The sequence below is a fragment of the Chelonia mydas genome, chromosome 21 (assembly GCF_015237465.2).
Source record: "Chelonia mydas isolate rCheMyd1 chromosome 21, rCheMyd1.pri.v2, whole genome shotgun sequence".
In the NCBI taxonomy this organism is placed as follows: domain Eukaryota; kingdom Metazoa; phylum Chordata; order Testudines; family Cheloniidae; genus Chelonia; species Chelonia mydas.
Window position 1 is genome coordinate 14,194,575 of NC_051261.2, and position 18,494 is coordinate 14,213,068.

The window sequence follows — 18,494 nt, forward strand, 5'->3', positions numbered from 1 at the left end:
TGGGATTCACCTCGATTTGCTTGACCTTGCTCTGCTTGGTCTGGCTTTGAATCAATGCCGTATATCTGTGCGGGCAGCAATGCAAAGACAGCCAAGAGAACTTTCTAACGTCCGCAGCAAGTTCTTCTTTGGCAACAGGCCTGTACAAGGGGCCAGAGTCCCTGTGTTGGTCCCTGTCACTCTCCGAGCCCAGAGCTGGGCAGGTGTGGGTGTGTAAGGAACAAGGAGAAGGCCTGGCAGGTTCCTCTCCATCCAGGCTATGAGGGCAGTGTGTGTGTCCTAATTCCTAGGGCTTCCCACTCTGAGCCATACAGGGGATGGGGAAATAGGCGTTTTGTATTAAGGACCCTAATACATGGTTCAGTGCTGACTTGAAAGCCTCTGCCTAGAGACTGAAGGTCCTAGAACAGGTCCAGCTGAGCCTCCCTGGGCAGCTGAGCCTGGGACAACCCTGCCCTGAGCCATATGTCATTGACATCCATGCAAACGAAATATGAAGTGCACCCAAATCAGAACAGAAAGGTTTGCACCAGTGTGGACACGTCTACACTATGGCAGCCTCACACACATTCCCAGAACACCGGACATTACTTCCGGAAGCAGCGTGGGCCGGCCCTCGCCGGCATGACCTCTCATGCACAGGGCTTGCGAGGTCATGCCACCAAAAGGGATGCCATTTTGAGGAGTGTACTGCCTCACCCCTGCTGGCGTGACTCGCACACACAGTGTGTGTGACAACATGCTGCTGGAGTGGGGCACCATCTTTAAGAGCGCACTGCCCAGCCCCCAGCAGCATGACCTCACACACGGTGCTTTCCAGGTCATGCCAGAGGAGAAAGAGCGGTGCGCTGTTAAAAACGGTGTCTCCCGTCTAACCCTGGACAAAAGCACTTCTGGTTTTGTCCCAGTACCAGACGGGGGAGAAACTACATCTCCAGCTCGAAGAGTAAACATACCCTGTAAATGACACACAAGGTGCAAAGCTGGTGAAAAATCAGACCCCTGAAGCCTGAAAGCTGGAGCAGTTTGGGCATGTAAATATCGTAGGAATGGCTTCTTGTATGGAATATGAGTTCGGAAGTATCCTGTTTTCCTGGATTTTGTGCAAATTTTGGTAGAACACTGGACTATTGGGTATAATGCGACATACAGAGGAATCAACACCGAAAAATTCCTGACCTGGTCCCCCTGTGCCGCCTTTGGTGCAGGACCCAACTCCAGTAGGCTTGCTCTGAGCATGACTGCTGGCTTGGCCCCACACGCGAGATAGATGGGGAACACGTAGTTTGAGAATCAGGCCAGGACTACACACGGATATTGTACCAGTGTCAGTGCATGTGTGCGACTTTTTATCAATATAGTGGCACTGTTACAACCCCTAGTGTTGGCTAGTGTAAATGTGATCGTCCTGTACGGGAATCATCTACACTGGTGTCCGTGCTTTTATACCCAGATAACTTCATCCGCCGCAGGGAAGTTGTCCAGCTTTTACTGTACAGGTATAGTTAAAGGGATATAACTTCTATGTGTAGGCAAGATGCTTTTGAAAATGTTACCCATTATGCCATCCAATTTACCCTCACTGGGCGCTTTCTGCAAAACTATCATTTTCTTGCTCATCTTATGTTGCCTGCTCTCACTACAGTAGGGACAGATTCACGTACCGATTTATTCTTCAGCTGACTTGGCCCATCTGCCTTCAATTGCTCTATAAATTCTCTCCCTCTCACCCCTGCCTTTTCCTCCTCCCCTGGGCATAGTCATTTCCATACAGGTGTCCTGTCATTCTCCTGCTTTAATTGTCAGGCCTAAGCATTTTGCATTTTGCTTTCCCCGGACCCAGCTTCTCCCTCTCACTTTGGCAAGGCTGGAAGCACAGAACCTGTCACATTTCTGCTGATTTTTTATTTTTTTGCCATCGTTTGTTGTTTATCCAATGTTTAGTACTTTTCCAACAATGATGCTAGTCAGATCGGACTCCACTCATCGATACACTAAGAAAACACACAATCAGCGAGATGACAAGCGGAAAGGGCACGGTGGACAGGAAAAGTAAGGACTGGTCAATTTCTGCAACCTAGATTTTTTTTCCCCCCTTGTATTCGTCTTCATCGCTGTCGCTAGGACATTTCCACCAAAACTAGCCATCAGTGACTTCTGGGGCTCCTGAGCACTGCTGCCAGCAGAGCTACCAGTAAAGATCAGAGTGTCTTTGTTAATATAACACGTTGTACTCCTGGCCCTGGACACGCACCGAACTTGGATTGGCTTTGCTAGAGTCGGTTTTTAAACAATTTATTTAAACCAGAGTAAACCCAGGGTGGACACACACAATCCTGGTTTCCAGTGGCCTTCAGTTAGGTCAGCTTGTGTCTGTAAAGCCAGTGCAGCATCAGTGGGCAGTGCAGAACTAGGAAGCAGGATGGTGTCCAGGTTTACACTGCAGTTAAAGGTGTGACAGCAGCAGTGTGCAGTTGATGGCTTGTGTACAGAGGGCAGGCTGCTATCGATTTGCTGTGCTCGCGATTCATATTTAGTAGCCACCACAGGGCATTCTTCTCCACTGAGCGCCCCTGCATGGGTAGATGTACTCAAGCTAGCTTTAATCTGGCTAGTTTGTAGGAGCAGGGAAGCTATGCCAGCCTGGACTAGCCACTTGAGCACATGCCCAGAGATCCTGAAAGACAGCGGCACTGCTCCCTTGTGCGTAGATAGGGCCCGAGAGCTTTTCTCTGTGGGGATCTCAAAGAGCCTTGCACACACTGTGCAGCAGAGATGGGGTTAAGGTAAGAGAAACCGGGTGAGCCCTTTCTCCCTCGACTGCTCTGGCTTACATCTGGGAGCAAGATGGGCACTGGACAGCCCACAGATCAAGGAGCTGCAAAGGGACTGAAAGCCACCTTTGCTGCAGGCCCCCTGAGCTGCTGGGGTGCTGGCCAGGGTCAGGGCCTGTGATTTCAGGTTGCTTTTGTTAATGCTCAAACGCCTGAATAAAGCGCTGAAAGGAAAGCTTTTGTGTTTAAGATTAAACAGCCAGGAGCCCCTCCATCTCCAACAGAGGGGGGACAGTCAGGCTGACCCTCCTGGCGCCGCTACGGCCTTGTCTATGCTAGTAAGTTGTACTGTGTTAACTCTCGTGGTATAGCTAAAGTACTACCACCGCCCACCCCCACATCCTCGTGTGGGCTCACTTATAAAGAAGCTTTATACTGGTATAGCAGTTCTGCAGGGGAAGGGCACGTGTACTAGGATAAGGCACTGGTGTAACTGCGTCCACAGTGGACTTGGTCCTGGCATGACAAGACTGGTCAATAAAATCACACGCTAACTGACAGCGTTCTCCCCGTTGCCCTTTCGAGTGTAGGCCAGGCCTAAGGTACAAAAAAGGCAGGAGAAGAAACATTGTATGTGCGTGTGCAGGGTCCGTTCCTAGCCGCATCACCCACCACGATGAAACAAACAAGGGCTCAGACCCAAGTGGTGTTTGAGTGACTTGCCCATGGTCACGCAAGTTGTCTGAGACTGACATAGAAGCATGCTGGGCCAACTCCTGGCCAGGTGCTTTAACCACCAGTCGCCCTTTCCCAGCGCTCTCAGGCATGGCGGAGTTCCAGTCACGACAGTATCTGGAAAGGCCCTCTTTGTTCATAGCCCTTCAGACCGGCTATTTGGAGCTGCTGGGAATGGGTCAAATTCAGAGGCAAATGTTTTGCTTTGGAGCAGAGAAGCAGTGGCAGCCAGGGGGCTCCTGCACACAGCTGCATTGGGTGGCCCCTGGATAGCACCGAAGGTTCCTGGCAGGTGAAGGCTGACGGGAGACTTTCTGTGGAGAAGCGCAGGTTCCGTGACCGGCTAACCCCATCGCTTGTCTATCACAGGTTGCACCGGGAGGTCTGTGCACATTACTGGCCCAACACAAAGACTCCCGTTACCTTCAACGGGCTTTGGATCAGGCCTTGGAAAAAAAGGCACTGTGGCATTTACACAAAAGAAACGACACCTCTAATTGTATCTGTGGATGTTTCTGCTTTCCCCGTGCCACTGACCTGGCTGCCTGGGAGCTATCCACTTAGTTGTGTTACTCCCACTGCCAGTCACGCCACTGAGCCCTGCTCACCACCCTGGACCTTGTGCATCGCTTACACTGTCCGGGTTCACCCTGAGAGGAAGGACCTGGGCCATTTCCGGGAGTTTCCATTCCACAGGTGAGACGGGAGGATTTAGAATCAAGAGCTGCCGAGGGGCCCAGCAGGACGAGTGTGGATGAACATCCCATGCCTACGGCCAGGAGGAGGCCACCCACCAGAGCAACAGGTGCTGTCTCAATACCATCCCCTGACCTGAAGCCTGGCAGAGATCCAGGATATTGGCAGTTAGCACTGCAGACTGTTTGCTAGATTTTCAACAAGTTGCTTAGAAGAGGGAGCCTAGACCCGGGTAGTTTGCAAAGTCTAAGGTGAGGTTTCTGCATGCTGTAGCATAGGTGGTAGATTGCACTCATGGGAGATGTTGACGGTTCTTTAGAGGCAGGGTCCCAGCTGTTCTCTGTTCTCCATACCACGCAGACACGCCTGGGGTCAGCGTCACAGCTTGTGGCCTGGGTTGCCATCAGTACATCCAGGACTCATTGCGTGACCAGCATGAATGCTTCGGAGGAGGGTGCTGTGCGTCTGGTCTTGCTCTCGGTGGCCCATGCAGCTGTCCCCGATGTAACAGATCTTCTCTACAAAGTGAGAAGACAGCGGGAGGTGCTGGACTCTGTGGCTGAGTTTATGCAGAATTCTGTGGGTTGTGTTTTTGCAGCCTGTCTGGTGGAGAAGTTGGAACTCTTCCCACCCTTCTTGGCAATGGTGTTGGTTCAGAGACTCTCTGTACCGGATTGTCTTGTCCATCAGTCAAGTTTGAGTTCTTTTCTTTCCTATGCTGTCTGCCATAGGTCTGTAAGGGTGACTCCCTGGTTATAGAGCCCCTTCTGTGTCTGATCTGCAGGGGCTGGGAGTCTGTTACAGTCCCACCTGGTGAGGTAGCCTCTGGAGCTCAAGTTGTAGCAGCTCGTGCTTTTAGCTCTGGCGGTCCCCGGCTGCTAGCCGTGATGAGCGCTCTCATGTAGGGGGTTTCAGCCGGGATCTGAATGGTTGCTGCCCTCAGACATTTGAAATGAACGACCTGGACCCAGAGGAAGTATTGAACTCTCTGGTGGTGTGTGCTGTGTACTCCTCTGTGCCTGACCCAGAGGGTGCGAGTCTGTTACAGCTCTAAGCTAGAGAGCTGGCTCGTCAGCTGTGAAGATCCCTGAGTGGATCCCTGGGTCTGGCCAAGATGGCAGCCATCACACGAGCTCTCTAGAGCAGGGGCTGTGGTTTCTGGAGTTACAGAGTTTAAGGCCAGAAGGAACCAGCAGATCATCCAGCATGCCCTCCCGTGCATCACAGGACACCAACCCCACCCAGCACCCACACACTAAACCACACAACTGAAATGAGACCGAAGTCTTACAGCCCACAGGAGACTAGACTATTGTGGGCCACAGGCAGAGAACAGGAGGGTCTGAGGTGCACCAGTGCCCGAAGCCCCCGCAATGGTAGAGAAATGATTACGTGAGAGAGACCCATATAATCCTGGCAAGTGACCTGCCCCACATGTTGCAGATAGGGTTGCCAGGCATCCGGTTTTTGACTAGGAGTCCAGTCAGTGGGGCTAAGGCAGGCTCCCTGCCCGGTTCCACACGGCTCCCGGAAGTGGCCGGCATGTCCCTGCGGCCTCTAGGCACAGGGGCAATCAGGGAAGCTCCATGCACTGCCCCTGCCCCGAGTGCTGGCTCCGCAGCTCCCATTGGCCAGGAACCATGGCCAGTGGGAGCTGCGGGGACGCCGCCTGCGGGCATGGGCAGCGCGCACTGCACAGAGCCACCTGCCTGTCCCTGCACCGCCGACCGGGAACCACCTGAGGTAAGTGCCGCCCAGCCAGAGCCTGCACCCCCTCCCACACTCCAAGCCCACCTGAGCTCCCACCCACACCCAAACTTCCTCCCAGAGCCCGCACCCCAACCCCCTGCCTCATCCCCGAGCCCCCTCACGGAGCCCACACCCCAACCCCCTGCCTCAGCCCTGAGCCCCCTCACAGAGCCCGCACCCAACCCCCTGCCTCAGCCCTGAGCCCCCTCACAGAGCCCGCACCCAACCCCCTGCCTCATCCCCGAGCCCCCTCACGGAGCCCACACCCCAACCCCCTGCCCCAGCCCTGAGCCCCCTCCCAGAGCCCGCACCCCAACCCCCTGCCCCAGCCCTGAGCCCCCTCACAGAGCCTGCACCCAACCCCCTGCCTCATCCCTGAGCCCCCTCACGGAGCCCACACCCCAACCCCCTGCCCCAGCCCTGAGCCCCCTCACGGAGCCCACACCCCAACCCCCTGCCTCAGCCCTGAGCCCCCTCCCAGAGCCCACACTCCAACCCCCTGCCCCAGCCCTGAGCCCCCTCCCAGAGCCCGCACCCCAACCCCCTGCCCCAGCCCCGAGCCCCCTCCCAGAGCCCGCACCCCAACCCCCTGCCCCAGCCCCGAGCCCCCTCCCAGAGCCCGCACCCCAACCCCCTGCCTCAGCCCTGAGCCCCCTCACAGAGCCTGCACCCCAACCCCCTGCCCCAGCCCTGAGCCCCCTCACAGAGCCTGCACCCCCTCCTACACCCCAACCACTTGCCTCACCCCTGACCCCCCTCCTGCACCCCAAACCCCTCATCCCTGGCTCCACCCCAGAGCCCACACACCCAGCCAGAGCCTGCGCCCCCTCCCGCACACCAACCCCCCTGCCCCAGCCCTGAGCTTGCTCCCACACCCCTCGGCTCTAGCCTGGAGCCCTCTCCTGCACCCCAAACCCCTCATCCCCGACCCCACTCCAGAGCTTGAACCCCCAGCCGGAACCCTCACCCCATCTCACATCCCAACCCCCTGCTCCAGCCTGGAGCCCCCTCCTGCATGCTGACCCCATCGTTTCTGGCCCCACCCCAGAGCCTGCATCCCCAGCTGGAGCCCTCACTCCCTCCTGCACCCCAACCCCCTGCCCCAACCCAGTGAAAGTGAGTGAAGGTGGGGGAGAGCGAGCAACGGAGGGAAGCGGGATGGAGTGAGTGGAGGCGGGGCCTCGGAGAAGGGGCAGGGAGGGAGCAGGGCAAAGGTGTTCGGTTTTGTGTGATTAGAAAGTTGGCAACCCTAGCTGTGGAGGAAGGCAAAAAACCCCAGGGTCCTGGCCAATCTGACGGGGGGGGAATTTCTTGCCCACCCCGCATACAGCAATCAGTTAGACCCGGAGCATGTGAGCAAGAAACAGCCAGCCAAGCACCTCAGAGAGCGACCGTTCAGTGCCCTGGCACGCCTGGTCCTACGTCCCATCTCCAGCTGGGGCCATCCTGGATGCTTCAGAGGAAGGAGATTTAAAAAACCGAAACCAGAACACATTGCGGCGGGGGAACATCGCTTTCTGACCCCGGCAAGTGGCTGGTTGAAACCTTGAAGCGTGAACTTGTAGGAACATGAGACACAGCCCTGGGCCCTGCTCACTTCCAGCGTATGTGGCCTGCACTCAGTAACCTTTTTGGGGGGCTGCCACCATAGAACTAAAGAACAGTGATAAATTAACAAGTTTCCATTATGACTCCCTCTGGTGATAAGTGATTATCTTCAGTCAGTGAGCAAGCAGCTGGGAATAAGTACCCAGCTTCAGCCTCATAAAAGTTTATCTTTTTTACAACGTGTCCTTTAAACACTTCCTGGAGAAACAGCTGTTCTTTACAATTCTTCATAGCACTCATTGTCCATGTCTCTGTGCAGCGGCCTTCAGGAGTCTGCAAGATCTGAAGCAAAGATAGGCAAGGGAAAAAGGAACAGAAACCTAAACTACCAGAGATCAAAGCTTTTTTGTCAGGGGGATTTCCATGAGATCAGCAGCCATTCTGGCTTTTATTTCTGTGTAATCATAACTCAGATAAGCTGCATTTCAGTTGTACTTTCTCTTCCCCATGCACTTTGTCCAGCTTCATGTGATTAGCTGAGCCCTGTCTTCATTAGAGAACTTTTCACTGATTTATTTCCCTGGGGATCTTACTGGAATAAGATGTACCATTGTAAGAATTACTTTATTTGAGTCCAGCGCACCTGCTTGGGCTACTTGGAAAATTATAGCTATTTTCTACACACAAAAAATCCAAAGAAACCAAGAACATTTGTTTCGTGTGAAAATTTTCTCCAAAATTTTTAATTTTTTGTCAAAACAAAAGGGAAACATTTCATTTTGATTTGAATCTAAATGAATAATTGGGGGGGCAGTTTTGAGGGTATCCCCCCCCCCATCTCTCCCTCCCTCATTTTTCCACTGGAAAAGGAGGGGGCGGGGCCTAAAATCTGAAAATGTTTTGTTTCAAATTAAACCCAAATGAAATTGAAAAATTTCAGATGACCCGGCCGTTTTCTGTAAAAACCTTTGTTTTTGCTGCTCGAAAAACATTTTTTGTAAAAAGAAAAAACCCTTTTGGATGAAAATTACATGTCTTCCAGTGCCATTTGTGGTTTGCCCTGGAGAATGGAATCATTATAGATAATACATGAGTACAAATTTCTCTAATGTGAACAGGGCCACACTCAGCCACCAACTCCGACTTACAATAATAAGAGGCTGCTGCTGGAAATGGAATCAGGCTAAGCTTTAAAGCAGACGCTGTTTTGAAAAAATACTGTAATTGTAACCTGAGTGTTGTGCTGTTCAGTGTGAATCTTCGCTGTCATGGTGATAGGTGGAGCTGAAAACCAAGAGAGAAGAAAAATCCATTAGCACAATGATGAGATACTGAAGGGGGATGTAATAAAAGTGTAAATTCATAGAGTTGGAGGCCAGAAGGGACCATTACATCAGCTAGTCTTGCTTCCTGCATAACACAGGCCATTAAATTTCACCCAGTTATCTCTGCATTGAGTCCAATAACGTGTGTCTAGCTAAAGTCTCTCTTCTAGAAAGGCTCCAGTCTGGATTTGAAGACATCAAGAGATGGAGAATCTGCCACTTCCCTGGGGAGTTTGTTCCAAGGGTCAATCATCCTCACAATTAAACATCTGGCCCTGATTTCTAATTTGAATCAGTCTGGTTTTAACTCCCAGCCATCTCTCCTTGTTCTGCCTTTCTCCACTTCTAACCATGAGGCATAACAATAATGAATGTATTTGCTATTAATGTGATTTTTTTGAGCACCTGAACAAGTGCGGGGTACCACATAAGCCCACAGTCCTGCCCTGAGGAAGACTAATTTCAGCATGACATAAATGAAGGTAAAAACAGTCCTGGAGATGGATGGAGGACAGAGGAGGATGAGGGTCCATTCACACCCCGATGGTCCCTCACTTCTCATGGGCTCCGTGGCTGGAGTTGAGTGTTGGGTGGGATTTCAGTGAGGTGAGGGAGTGGCGTGGAGATGGAAGAAGCATGAGGAAGAAGACGAAAGGGGTACCCAGGGGGCACTGGCGGAGCAGAGAGGGCTTGAGGGGATGACATAAAAGGGGATGACATCTATCTATCCGTCAGAGTTTTATGCTGCTGCCCATCACCATAGGATCTGGGCACCTTTCCATGTAAAATAGCCAAGTCCCTAGTGGACTTTCTGGAATCTCTGAAGCTTCTCTGTTTTCAGGGTCAATCCTTGGGGTAGGATGTTTGGTTTTGATTTGGTTAGGTGTTATTAATTCCACTATTTAACTTTGTTTATTTATCCGGATAAGTCAGGGGTTCGGTAGAAGGGGGTACCTGGGTGGGGTGTGTCGTTCTTATGATGCAAAAAACCTGTACTGCCCCCAGCCTCACACATTAGTGTCTCCCAAGTGACCTCACACTAGTGCTGTTCTAAGCCCTTCTCCCAGTGTCGCTGACTCCTCCTGCCTCTTCTTGCATGCTCTTCGGGAGGCATGCTCACCATTATCCGTGCTGTAACGTGTCATTCTCAGGCACAAAGCAATAGTGGTAACAAAGGGCAGGGAAGCATGTACAAACACCTACGCACAGGCATGTGCAAGCCTACGCACGTGTGCACACAGACACAGAAACATTCTGATCCCACCTCTGACATAGACCACAGCTGACAGTTTTGTATTCCCACCCAATAAGCACTGGACATGGCTGTGGAGAGGAGCTGTCTGAGGGTCCCTGAGCCAGGGGTCTGCTCTCCCCCAGTGCAATTTAGGAAGGGGGGGGTGCTATATGGCTTGTGAAACCGTAGAGTACTGGGAACTGACTTGTGTGCAGGTACAGAGACAGAGGAGCAGGCAGGATGGCGGGTGACATGCAGATGCGTGGCCGTTACAAATGCCCGAGACGGATCGGACGGGTTATGTGGAGAGCTGATGGGGGCTTTAGCGCAGGATGTATGTGGGGTACGGGGGGGGTTGAAGGTAGGATTCTAGGAGGGTTGGGTGGGGGTAATGATGGGACAATGGGTACACTCTGTGTGTGTGGTCAGGGGAGATGGTGTGCAAGGACTATAAGAGACCTGTGTGAGTGTGGGGGTGCAGGCAGGAGAAGGTGTATGGTGGGGCGTCTCCCTGGGGCATAGGTAGTGTGTGTGGCGGGGTCTTTGTGTTGGTGGGGGTGGAGAGGCCGTGTGTGATCTATGTGTGTCACCAGGTAGGGAGGGCGCTGAGGGTGTCACCCATGGGATGTGGGATGTGGAGGGGGTCGGTGTAGCAAGCTGGGCATGATGTGGCTGGGCCGTGTGGGGAAGTGGGGCAGGGCGGGCACGGGGAGGGTGTAGTGGAGTACAGGGGGGACCATGGGGCTGTGGTGGGTGTTATTTGCATTACCATAACCCATAGGAACTCCCTGTCATGGCCCCATCCCCGTTGTGCCAGGCGCTGTTCAAACACAGAACAAAACAAAAGCCCCCGTCACAAGGAGCTTCCGGTCTAAGTAGAAGACAAGACACCAGGTGGATACAGACATACTGGGGAGCACAAGGAATGGGGTTTGGTGGCTTTGGGGTGAGAAGGGGTGGGTGTCTGTGCGTGAAGCCAGGGTGCGTGCTGGGCACACCATTACACGGGGGAGTCTAAGGGGGTGGAGGCCCATCAATTCTGGGCAGCGCTGGCTTGCACACACCCTGGAGCTTGGCAGGGTGACTATCATTTCCAGCAGGCTGAAGTGCCCTGGTGCAGAGTGGGGAAGGCAGGTTTCCTGCAGCCCCCCCAACGCCCTCCCTCTTCTGGGATACCATGCCCGCCAGATGGCCACTGGTTAGTGGAAAGCGGGTGTGACACAGCCAGAGCTCCCTTCTGCAGACATGCTCTCTGCTGGGATTCAAATGCACAAGCTGTAAATATCTAGGATCTCAACAGGAGAGGGCAGAGATGCTGTCTGAGCAGCTCGAGCCCAGAAAGGGCTCTTCACCAGGGGCCTCTGGGCACTGGAGACAGATTCCTCAGACCGAGACAGCACCAATCCCTGCTGTAAAATGCAGTACGCGGAGGCGATCGATGCATTGCGCCCTCTGCTCACCCCACCCCTCCGCTCTCCGCACTGTCCCGGCTCCCCAACTACCTCCAGCCCCCCAGCGCCCACAGCAGATTCACGCAGCCCATTCTCTGAGCTATGAGATACAGCCCCTCCCCACCATTCCCTCCCCTCAAAGTGACGCTGCTCTGAGGGGCCTGCACCAGGGACTGGTACGGAGCCTGCTCTGCTCCCACTCAACTCACCGGCAGCCTGCGCACCCCACTTCCAGCAAATCCACTAACACTCAGAAATGGGAGCTGCAGCCCGTTGGACCGGGGGTTCCCAGTGGCTCGCTCCTAGCCCTGTGAGGGCCGGAGAGAATAGGCTGCCGATGGGCATGGCTTTAGGTAAGTCTTTGTGAGTGGGGTTGAAACCGCTCAGTTATCATTCCCCTTTCCCCTGAGCTCGGCGCCACTGGACTCAGGGTGGCGAAGGCACTGGCCTTCACAGGCGGAGGGGTACAAGAAATATTGTACTGCCCAATGGCAGTATTTAAACATCAGTAAAATATGTGGCATATACAGGGCATGTCCCACCCCGCTCCCCCTGAGGGGCTCCCCCTCCCAGCCCCCTGTCTAGCTCCCTGGAGGAGCTCTCTGTCCCAGCTTTGCTGCCCTTCCAGTCCACTGCCTTTCCAGGGGCTCCCCATCCTCCAGAGTTCTCTCTAGCCCTGGAGGTTCCTGCCTCCCATCGCTCCGAGTGAGGCATATCCCCCTTTTCCCTGCTCTGTCCAAATTCACAGGACCACCCCGAGTAGAGAGCGATGCTGCCCAAGCTCCCCTGTGCTTGCCACCAGCCAGCCCTTCCTTGCCTCCTCTACTCCCGGGGCCCCTGCCTCGCTGTTCATGCCACATGGCGCCTTTCTCCTGAGTCACCCGCTGCTGCCCAGAGGCTGCTCCCTTTCCGGAGTATAAATCACCGACTCAGAACACGGGCTCTGCTCGCAAAGGGAACAGCGAGCAATTCTCAGGCCAGCCGTCCTTCCCGTGGGAGCCAGCCTGCCCCTCCGGTTGATGGGAATCATTTCCCAGACGAGAGGTGGTTAGCAGGGGAAATAAAGGGGGACTGACTGCAGCAAACCCTTCTCCGACGGTAGATACACCAGAGCACGCTTATGGTTACTGAATAATTTATGCTCAGTGCTCTAATGAGCTTGGCAGCCTTTCCTTCAGCACCTCCCCTCCTCACGCTGCTCTGGGGGGCCATGACACACTCCAGTGGGCTCACTCCACCCTCTGACATCCTGCGTATTAGGACAGCAAAAGCCCAGACAGCTGTCATTCAAGGTGACCTGCAATGGGTTTGAGCCCTTACTTTGCTTACTCATGTATAAAACCCCATGAAGTGATTCATAGATTCATAGATTCATAGATATTTAGGTCAGAAGGGACCATTATGATCATCTAGTCTGATCTCCTGCACAACGCAGGCCACAGAATTTCACCCACCACTCCTACAAAAAAAACCTCACACCTATATCTGTGCTATTGAAGTCCTCAAATCGTAGTTTAAAGACTTCAAGGAGCAGAGAATCCTCCAGCAAGTGACCCATGCCCCATGCTACAGAGGAAGGCGAAAAACCTCCAGGGCCTCTTCCAATCTGCCCTGGAGGAAAATTCCTTCCCGACCCCAAATATGGCGATCAGCTAAACCCTGAGCATATGGGGGTGGTACCGTTCCTTTCGGTTTGGTTTTTGCATCAGAGCTACTGAGCTTGTCTCCCCATTTTTTCTTGGGAGACTCGCTGGAGACCTGGCAGGTTTATGATACCACCAGCACCACAGAAGTGAACCCTGAGCAATAGGTGAGGGAGGGAGGTTTAGTCTGACTGCTACGTTCCAATTTGTTGGTGTTCACACCTATCTAATTGAAATGCCCAACAAACAGTTGATAGAAAGGCGTTCCTGGTTAAAGTTTCAACACCTCCATCCCTTCAGTTAAGCGTTAATAAAACTTTTGCTCCTCACCTCTACACCCTCCCTGGAGATTTTTTGCAAAAGCAGGGAAGGCAAGACCTGCTGTTCTGATGGTAAAACTTTTGTTGGGGGGTGTGAAATAAAACCTTCCAGGCTTTATTGATTGGTCTTGAAGATATTTTTCAAAGGGGAACAACCCCAGAATGTTTTCCTGTGGCAGGTGGGTGCGTTGGAGGGTTGAGCAGTGCAGAGCACCACCTAAGACTAGACAATGCTCTGTCTCTCCTGCCCCTCAGCCCAGGCCTCAGAGAAGGTAGGCCTGGTCCTCAGGAACTGACACATTAGGAAATGAAAAAGTTCTTGTCCAGAAGCTTCTCTTACTGGCAGCGGGGGGGCGGGGAATCGATTTCTCCTCCAGCCACCAGCTGGTACGGGAGGAACCTTTTTGCTGATTGCTGCCTCGGTGTCAGGACTCTTTTCTGTGGGGCTTCCCAGGCCACTCCACTCCAACTGAATACAGCCATACGGAGCTGGAGAGCGCCCTTGGGCAGAGCCCCAGAAAGCCAGAAAGTCATTCTGCTGGGACACCCTGACTTTGCCATGTCAGTGTCCCCTGCTATTTATGCCACACGGCGATGCAAAATAACATCAGGCCGTCATGCTGTGGTGACAGTCCTGGCCCTTTAAAATCCCTCCTGACCGACAGGAAGGGGATAACTTTGTCACTTTAGATAAGCTATTACCAGCAGGAGAGTGGGTTTGTGTGTGTGTGTGGGGGTGGGGGGGTGAGAAAACCTGGATTTGTGCTGGAAATGGCTCAACTTGATTATCATACACATTGTAAGGAGAGTGATCACTTTAGATAAGCTATTACCAGCAGGAGAGTGGGATGGGAGGAGGTGTTTTTTCATACTTTGTGTGTATATAAAAAGATCTTCTACACTTTCCACAGTATGCATCCGATGAAGTGAGCTGTAGCTCACGAAAGCTTATGCTCAAATAAATTGGTTAGTCTCTAAGGTGCCACAAGTACTCCTTAACTTTGTCACAGGATCTCAGGGCCCGGCCCTGCACCTTGTGTGTCATTTGCATGTGTGCAAAGTGAGTGTGAAATGCTCCCACTGGTGGGAGTGGAGTGTTCTACTTCCAGCCACTGCTAACTTGGCTGGACTGTGAACAGGTAACCTAGAAGTGAATGGGCCATAGCAATTCTCTGACCCCCACCCTCTTTGGGCTTAAAACTGTCTCTGGCCTCTGAGGTCAACGTAAAACTGCTGCAAGACCAGATTCAGTCCCCATCCCTCTCTCTGCCCCCACAAAGTCTCACCCCCTTAGTGCAGGAGCTTTCTCCTCTCCAGCCTCTGACCAGCCTGCCTGTGCCTCTCTGCCTCTCCATTCATCTCAGCTCCCTGATCCGGGCACCCCTCTTGGTGCACCCCCACCACCCTCCTCAGGCATTCACTCTATGGGTGATGCTGAGGCCAGATTTTCCAAAGAGCTCAGTATCCCACATGCGCCCATCATGGGCTCTTCTGCAGATTGGGCCACTTGTTTGGGTGACTCCGTGGGAGCTGATCTCTCAAAAATCCCCTTTTGCTGCAGGGCATGGAGCTAAGAAGTGACCCAAGCTGCGATTTCACCTGTATCTAACGCCGCGTGGTGTTTTCTGTCTCCTCCACAGGTACAAGAGTGTAGTGACACCCAAACGAGCAGCTGTGGCCATTGCTTGCTGCTGGATCGTTTCCCTGCTCGTGGGGCTGACCCCCATGTTTGGCTGGAACAACCTGAACAAGATAAGGAGGACTCAGGAGGCGAACGCTAGCCACACGGCATTCATCATCAGGTGCCAGTTCGAGAACGTCATCAGCATGGAGTACATGGTCTATTTCAATTTCTTTGTCTGGGTGCTGCCCCCCTTGCTGCTGATGCTCATCATCTACCTGGAGGTCTTCAACCTGATCCGCAAGCAGCTCGACAAGAAGGTCTCGTCCAGCTCATCGGATCCTCAGAAGTATTACGGGAAGGAGCTGAAGATCGCCAAGTCCTTGGCACTGGTCCTCTTCCTGTTTGCACTGAGCTGGATTCCGCTGCACACGCTCAACTGCATCACCTTGTTTTGCTCGTCCTGCCAGACTCCCAGCATCCTGACATACATCGCTATTTTCCTGACTCACGGCAACTCGGCCATGAACCCCATCGTCTACGCCTTCCGGATCAAAAAATTCAGGACCACGTTCCTGCAAATCTGGCACCAGTACATCTGCTGTGAAACCGACAAGAACGCTAACAACCTGGACAACAACGAGCTGGGCGCCTGGCCGCTACAGAGAGCAGGGACCATCCCAGATATGCCGTTCCTTGATTTAAAAAGTCCCTTTAATGTCCAAAGAGCAAACTTGGCTTCACCCCTTCCACACGCACACAATTGTAAATGACTGGTAGGGAAGGGGGAAGCAAAGACCCAGGAGACCTGAGATGGTCAGACCAAGCCGACGTTTACCTGAGCTAGCATAGGGCATTATTTATTCACAGCCATTGTACTGTTCTGATATTGTAGCCTGCACTGTTCTTTTTTTTTTTTTTTTAGGGTGAAGTGTATCTAGATATTCAAAGGGGAACTGTCCAGTCAAAGATGTGATTTATCTTTAACTCAAATAAAAAAGAAAGACAGCAGCTCTGCAGCATTATGGATGGGTTCTCGCTCCCGGGGTCTCACTGCGGTGCTCGCTCTTAGAACTGGGACAGCCAGAGGCTGCTCAAATCTAAAAGGGGTATGAGACAGGAGAGGGGCACAGAGTGGGACAATGGGGAAGTGGCTTGAGGTTGTAAATGTTCCCATGTCCCTCTCTCCTACATCTCCCATAAGGATTCCTGTGATGCAGCCCCTCCCCTCACCGAGGGGGGAGAGTCATGCATCATGGGAGATGTAGTCCGACCAGGGAGTCCAGCCTGTTATGGAGAATGGAAGCATAAGGCACCCAAACTATTACTCCCATAAGGCACCGTGGCAGCATGTTGAATAGAAACATTTCAAAATTTGACCAAATTATTTTGCTGAAAAGTTAATTTTCTGAGGGAAAAAACCCTTATTTTCCAACCAGATTTAGGTTGACGACATGAGGGCTAAGCTGCCCAAGTCTAGCAGGTCAGGCATCTGGATTTTAGCCAGACAGTCCTATTTTTGGAAAGGTTTGTCCCTATCTAGTACTGGTCATGGCTCTGCCCCCGGCAGAATGACCTCATATGCATGGTCCATGCAAGGTCACAATGGTTCATGTCAGGTCATGGCGGTAGGGTATGCCCAGTATTCTGGGGATGTGTCAGAGGCCACCCTGTCGTGCCCGCACTATAGCTTCCACTGGTGGAGTTGGGACACCTGAAACTCCCAGTGCAGATGCTCAGCCGGGGACTCTGGGGATGAGTCCTCGGGGACTACAAATAGGTGGTCTCTCTGTCTACACTGAACCCACAACTTGCTTCCAGACAGGCCTCCGATGTGGAGCCTAGCCCAGACCTTAACCGTGCTTCATAACCAGGCTAAGACAGGGCCTGACGGGACACAGGGCTACTTTTAGCTGCAGCTTCTCTCGCTCGTGCCTTGGCCTGCTTGCGGAGCCGGAGGCCTTCCCGAGGTAAGGGAGGTTGGCTTCCTCAGGTTCATTAGCCTGAATTGGTTGCTCTGGAAGCTCTGGAGCCAGGTGGCGCCTGTATGTAGATGCCACAAGGGTGAAAATACACAAATAGCCTTAGCCAGCGCTGCCAGGTCAACGACATAGCAGGCCATGATCTGTGGACTGGCAGATATTCAGGCTGCCCTTTAGAGACATTGGTCAGAGCAAAAGCCATCTGCCCCCAGACTCCATTGTGGTAGAAGCTTGTATCATGGGGGCTGCAGCCTCTTCGTTCACATGCTCTGAGTTGTGAGTCACTGATCTGCACTCTGAGCTCCCCTAGAAAGTCTTCCACCTGAGGGAGAGCGCGCGCCCCGGAGCTGCAACCTCCCCAGCCCCAGGAAGGAGGGCGGCATGGCCCCGGCTCCCTGGAGCCCAGCAGCCCCGAGGAAGCCGGGCTCTAGGGGGTGGAGTGTGGGCTGGGCCACACCTGGCTGTTTGGGGAGGCTGGGGGAAGTCACTTCCTCCCGGGCTCTACATCCCCCTAGGGACGGCCCTGTTACCCTACGCTCTGTACTCACCCAAGTTGGGCCTCCCCATCACACTCCCCATCACACAGATTGTGCCGTTTGAGTGACCTGTCCTTTATCACTTTATCTTGTGCAAATTTTATCACTCATTATATTAAGTTTTCTTCCAGGTCATTGGTAAAGATGTTAAATAGTGTAGGGTCAAGAACCGATCCCTGTGGGACCCCCACTGGAAACAGACCCGCTCAGTGATGATTCCCTGCTCCCAGTTACATTTTGAGAGCTAGCTGTGAGTCAGGTTTTAATCCATTTAATATGTGCCGTGTTGATTTTGTATCATTCTAGTTTCTTAATTGAAATTGCATTCAGTACCAAGTCAAATGCCTTACAGAATTCTAACTATATTACATTAACACTATTACCTTTATCAGCAAACTTGTAATCTTATCAGAAAAAAAGATATGCAATTACTTTGACAGGCTCTGTTTTCCATAAGCCCATGGTGATTGGTACTAATTATATTCCCCTCCTTTGGTTCTTTATTAATTGACTCCTGTATCAGCCACCCCACTATCTTCCCCGGGATCAATGTCAGACTGACAGGCCTATAATTACGCAGGTTGTCCCATTTATACTTTTTCAACATTGGCACAGCGCTAGCTTTCTTCTACTCCTACGGAACTTCCCCAGAGTTCCAAGACAAGTTGAAAGAAATCAACATTAACACTACAGCGAAGTCTTCAAACAAGTCTTAAAAGTCTTGCCTGCAAGTTATCCAGACCTGCTGCTTTTTAAATGTCTAACTTTAGTGACCGCTGTTAAACATCCTCCTGAGTTACTGCTGGGATGGAAAGTATTTCATTATCATTATATGGTATGATTATTATATGGGGGGAGGTATAGCTCAGTGGTTTGAGCG

The 18,494-nt window shown here is 52.6% G+C and overlaps 1 protein-coding gene across 3 annotated transcripts in view; it reads left to right on the forward strand.

Moving 5' to 3' along the window:
• Window positions 1–18,146, forward strand: part of ADORA1 (adenosine A1 receptor) — a 93,224-nt gene extending 75,078 nt beyond the window's left edge. For all 3 annotated transcript variants that reach the window (XM_043533741.1, XM_037885216.2, XM_037885218.2), the window contains one exon: window positions 15,116–18,146. In XM_043533741.1, coding sequence (XP_043389676.1) covers window positions 15,116–15,869 — 754 coding nt within the window. In that variant the 3' untranslated portion in view covers window positions 15,870–18,146. The remainder of the gene's footprint in view (window positions 1–15,115) is intronic.
• Window positions 18,147–18,494: the final 348 nt, after the last annotated feature.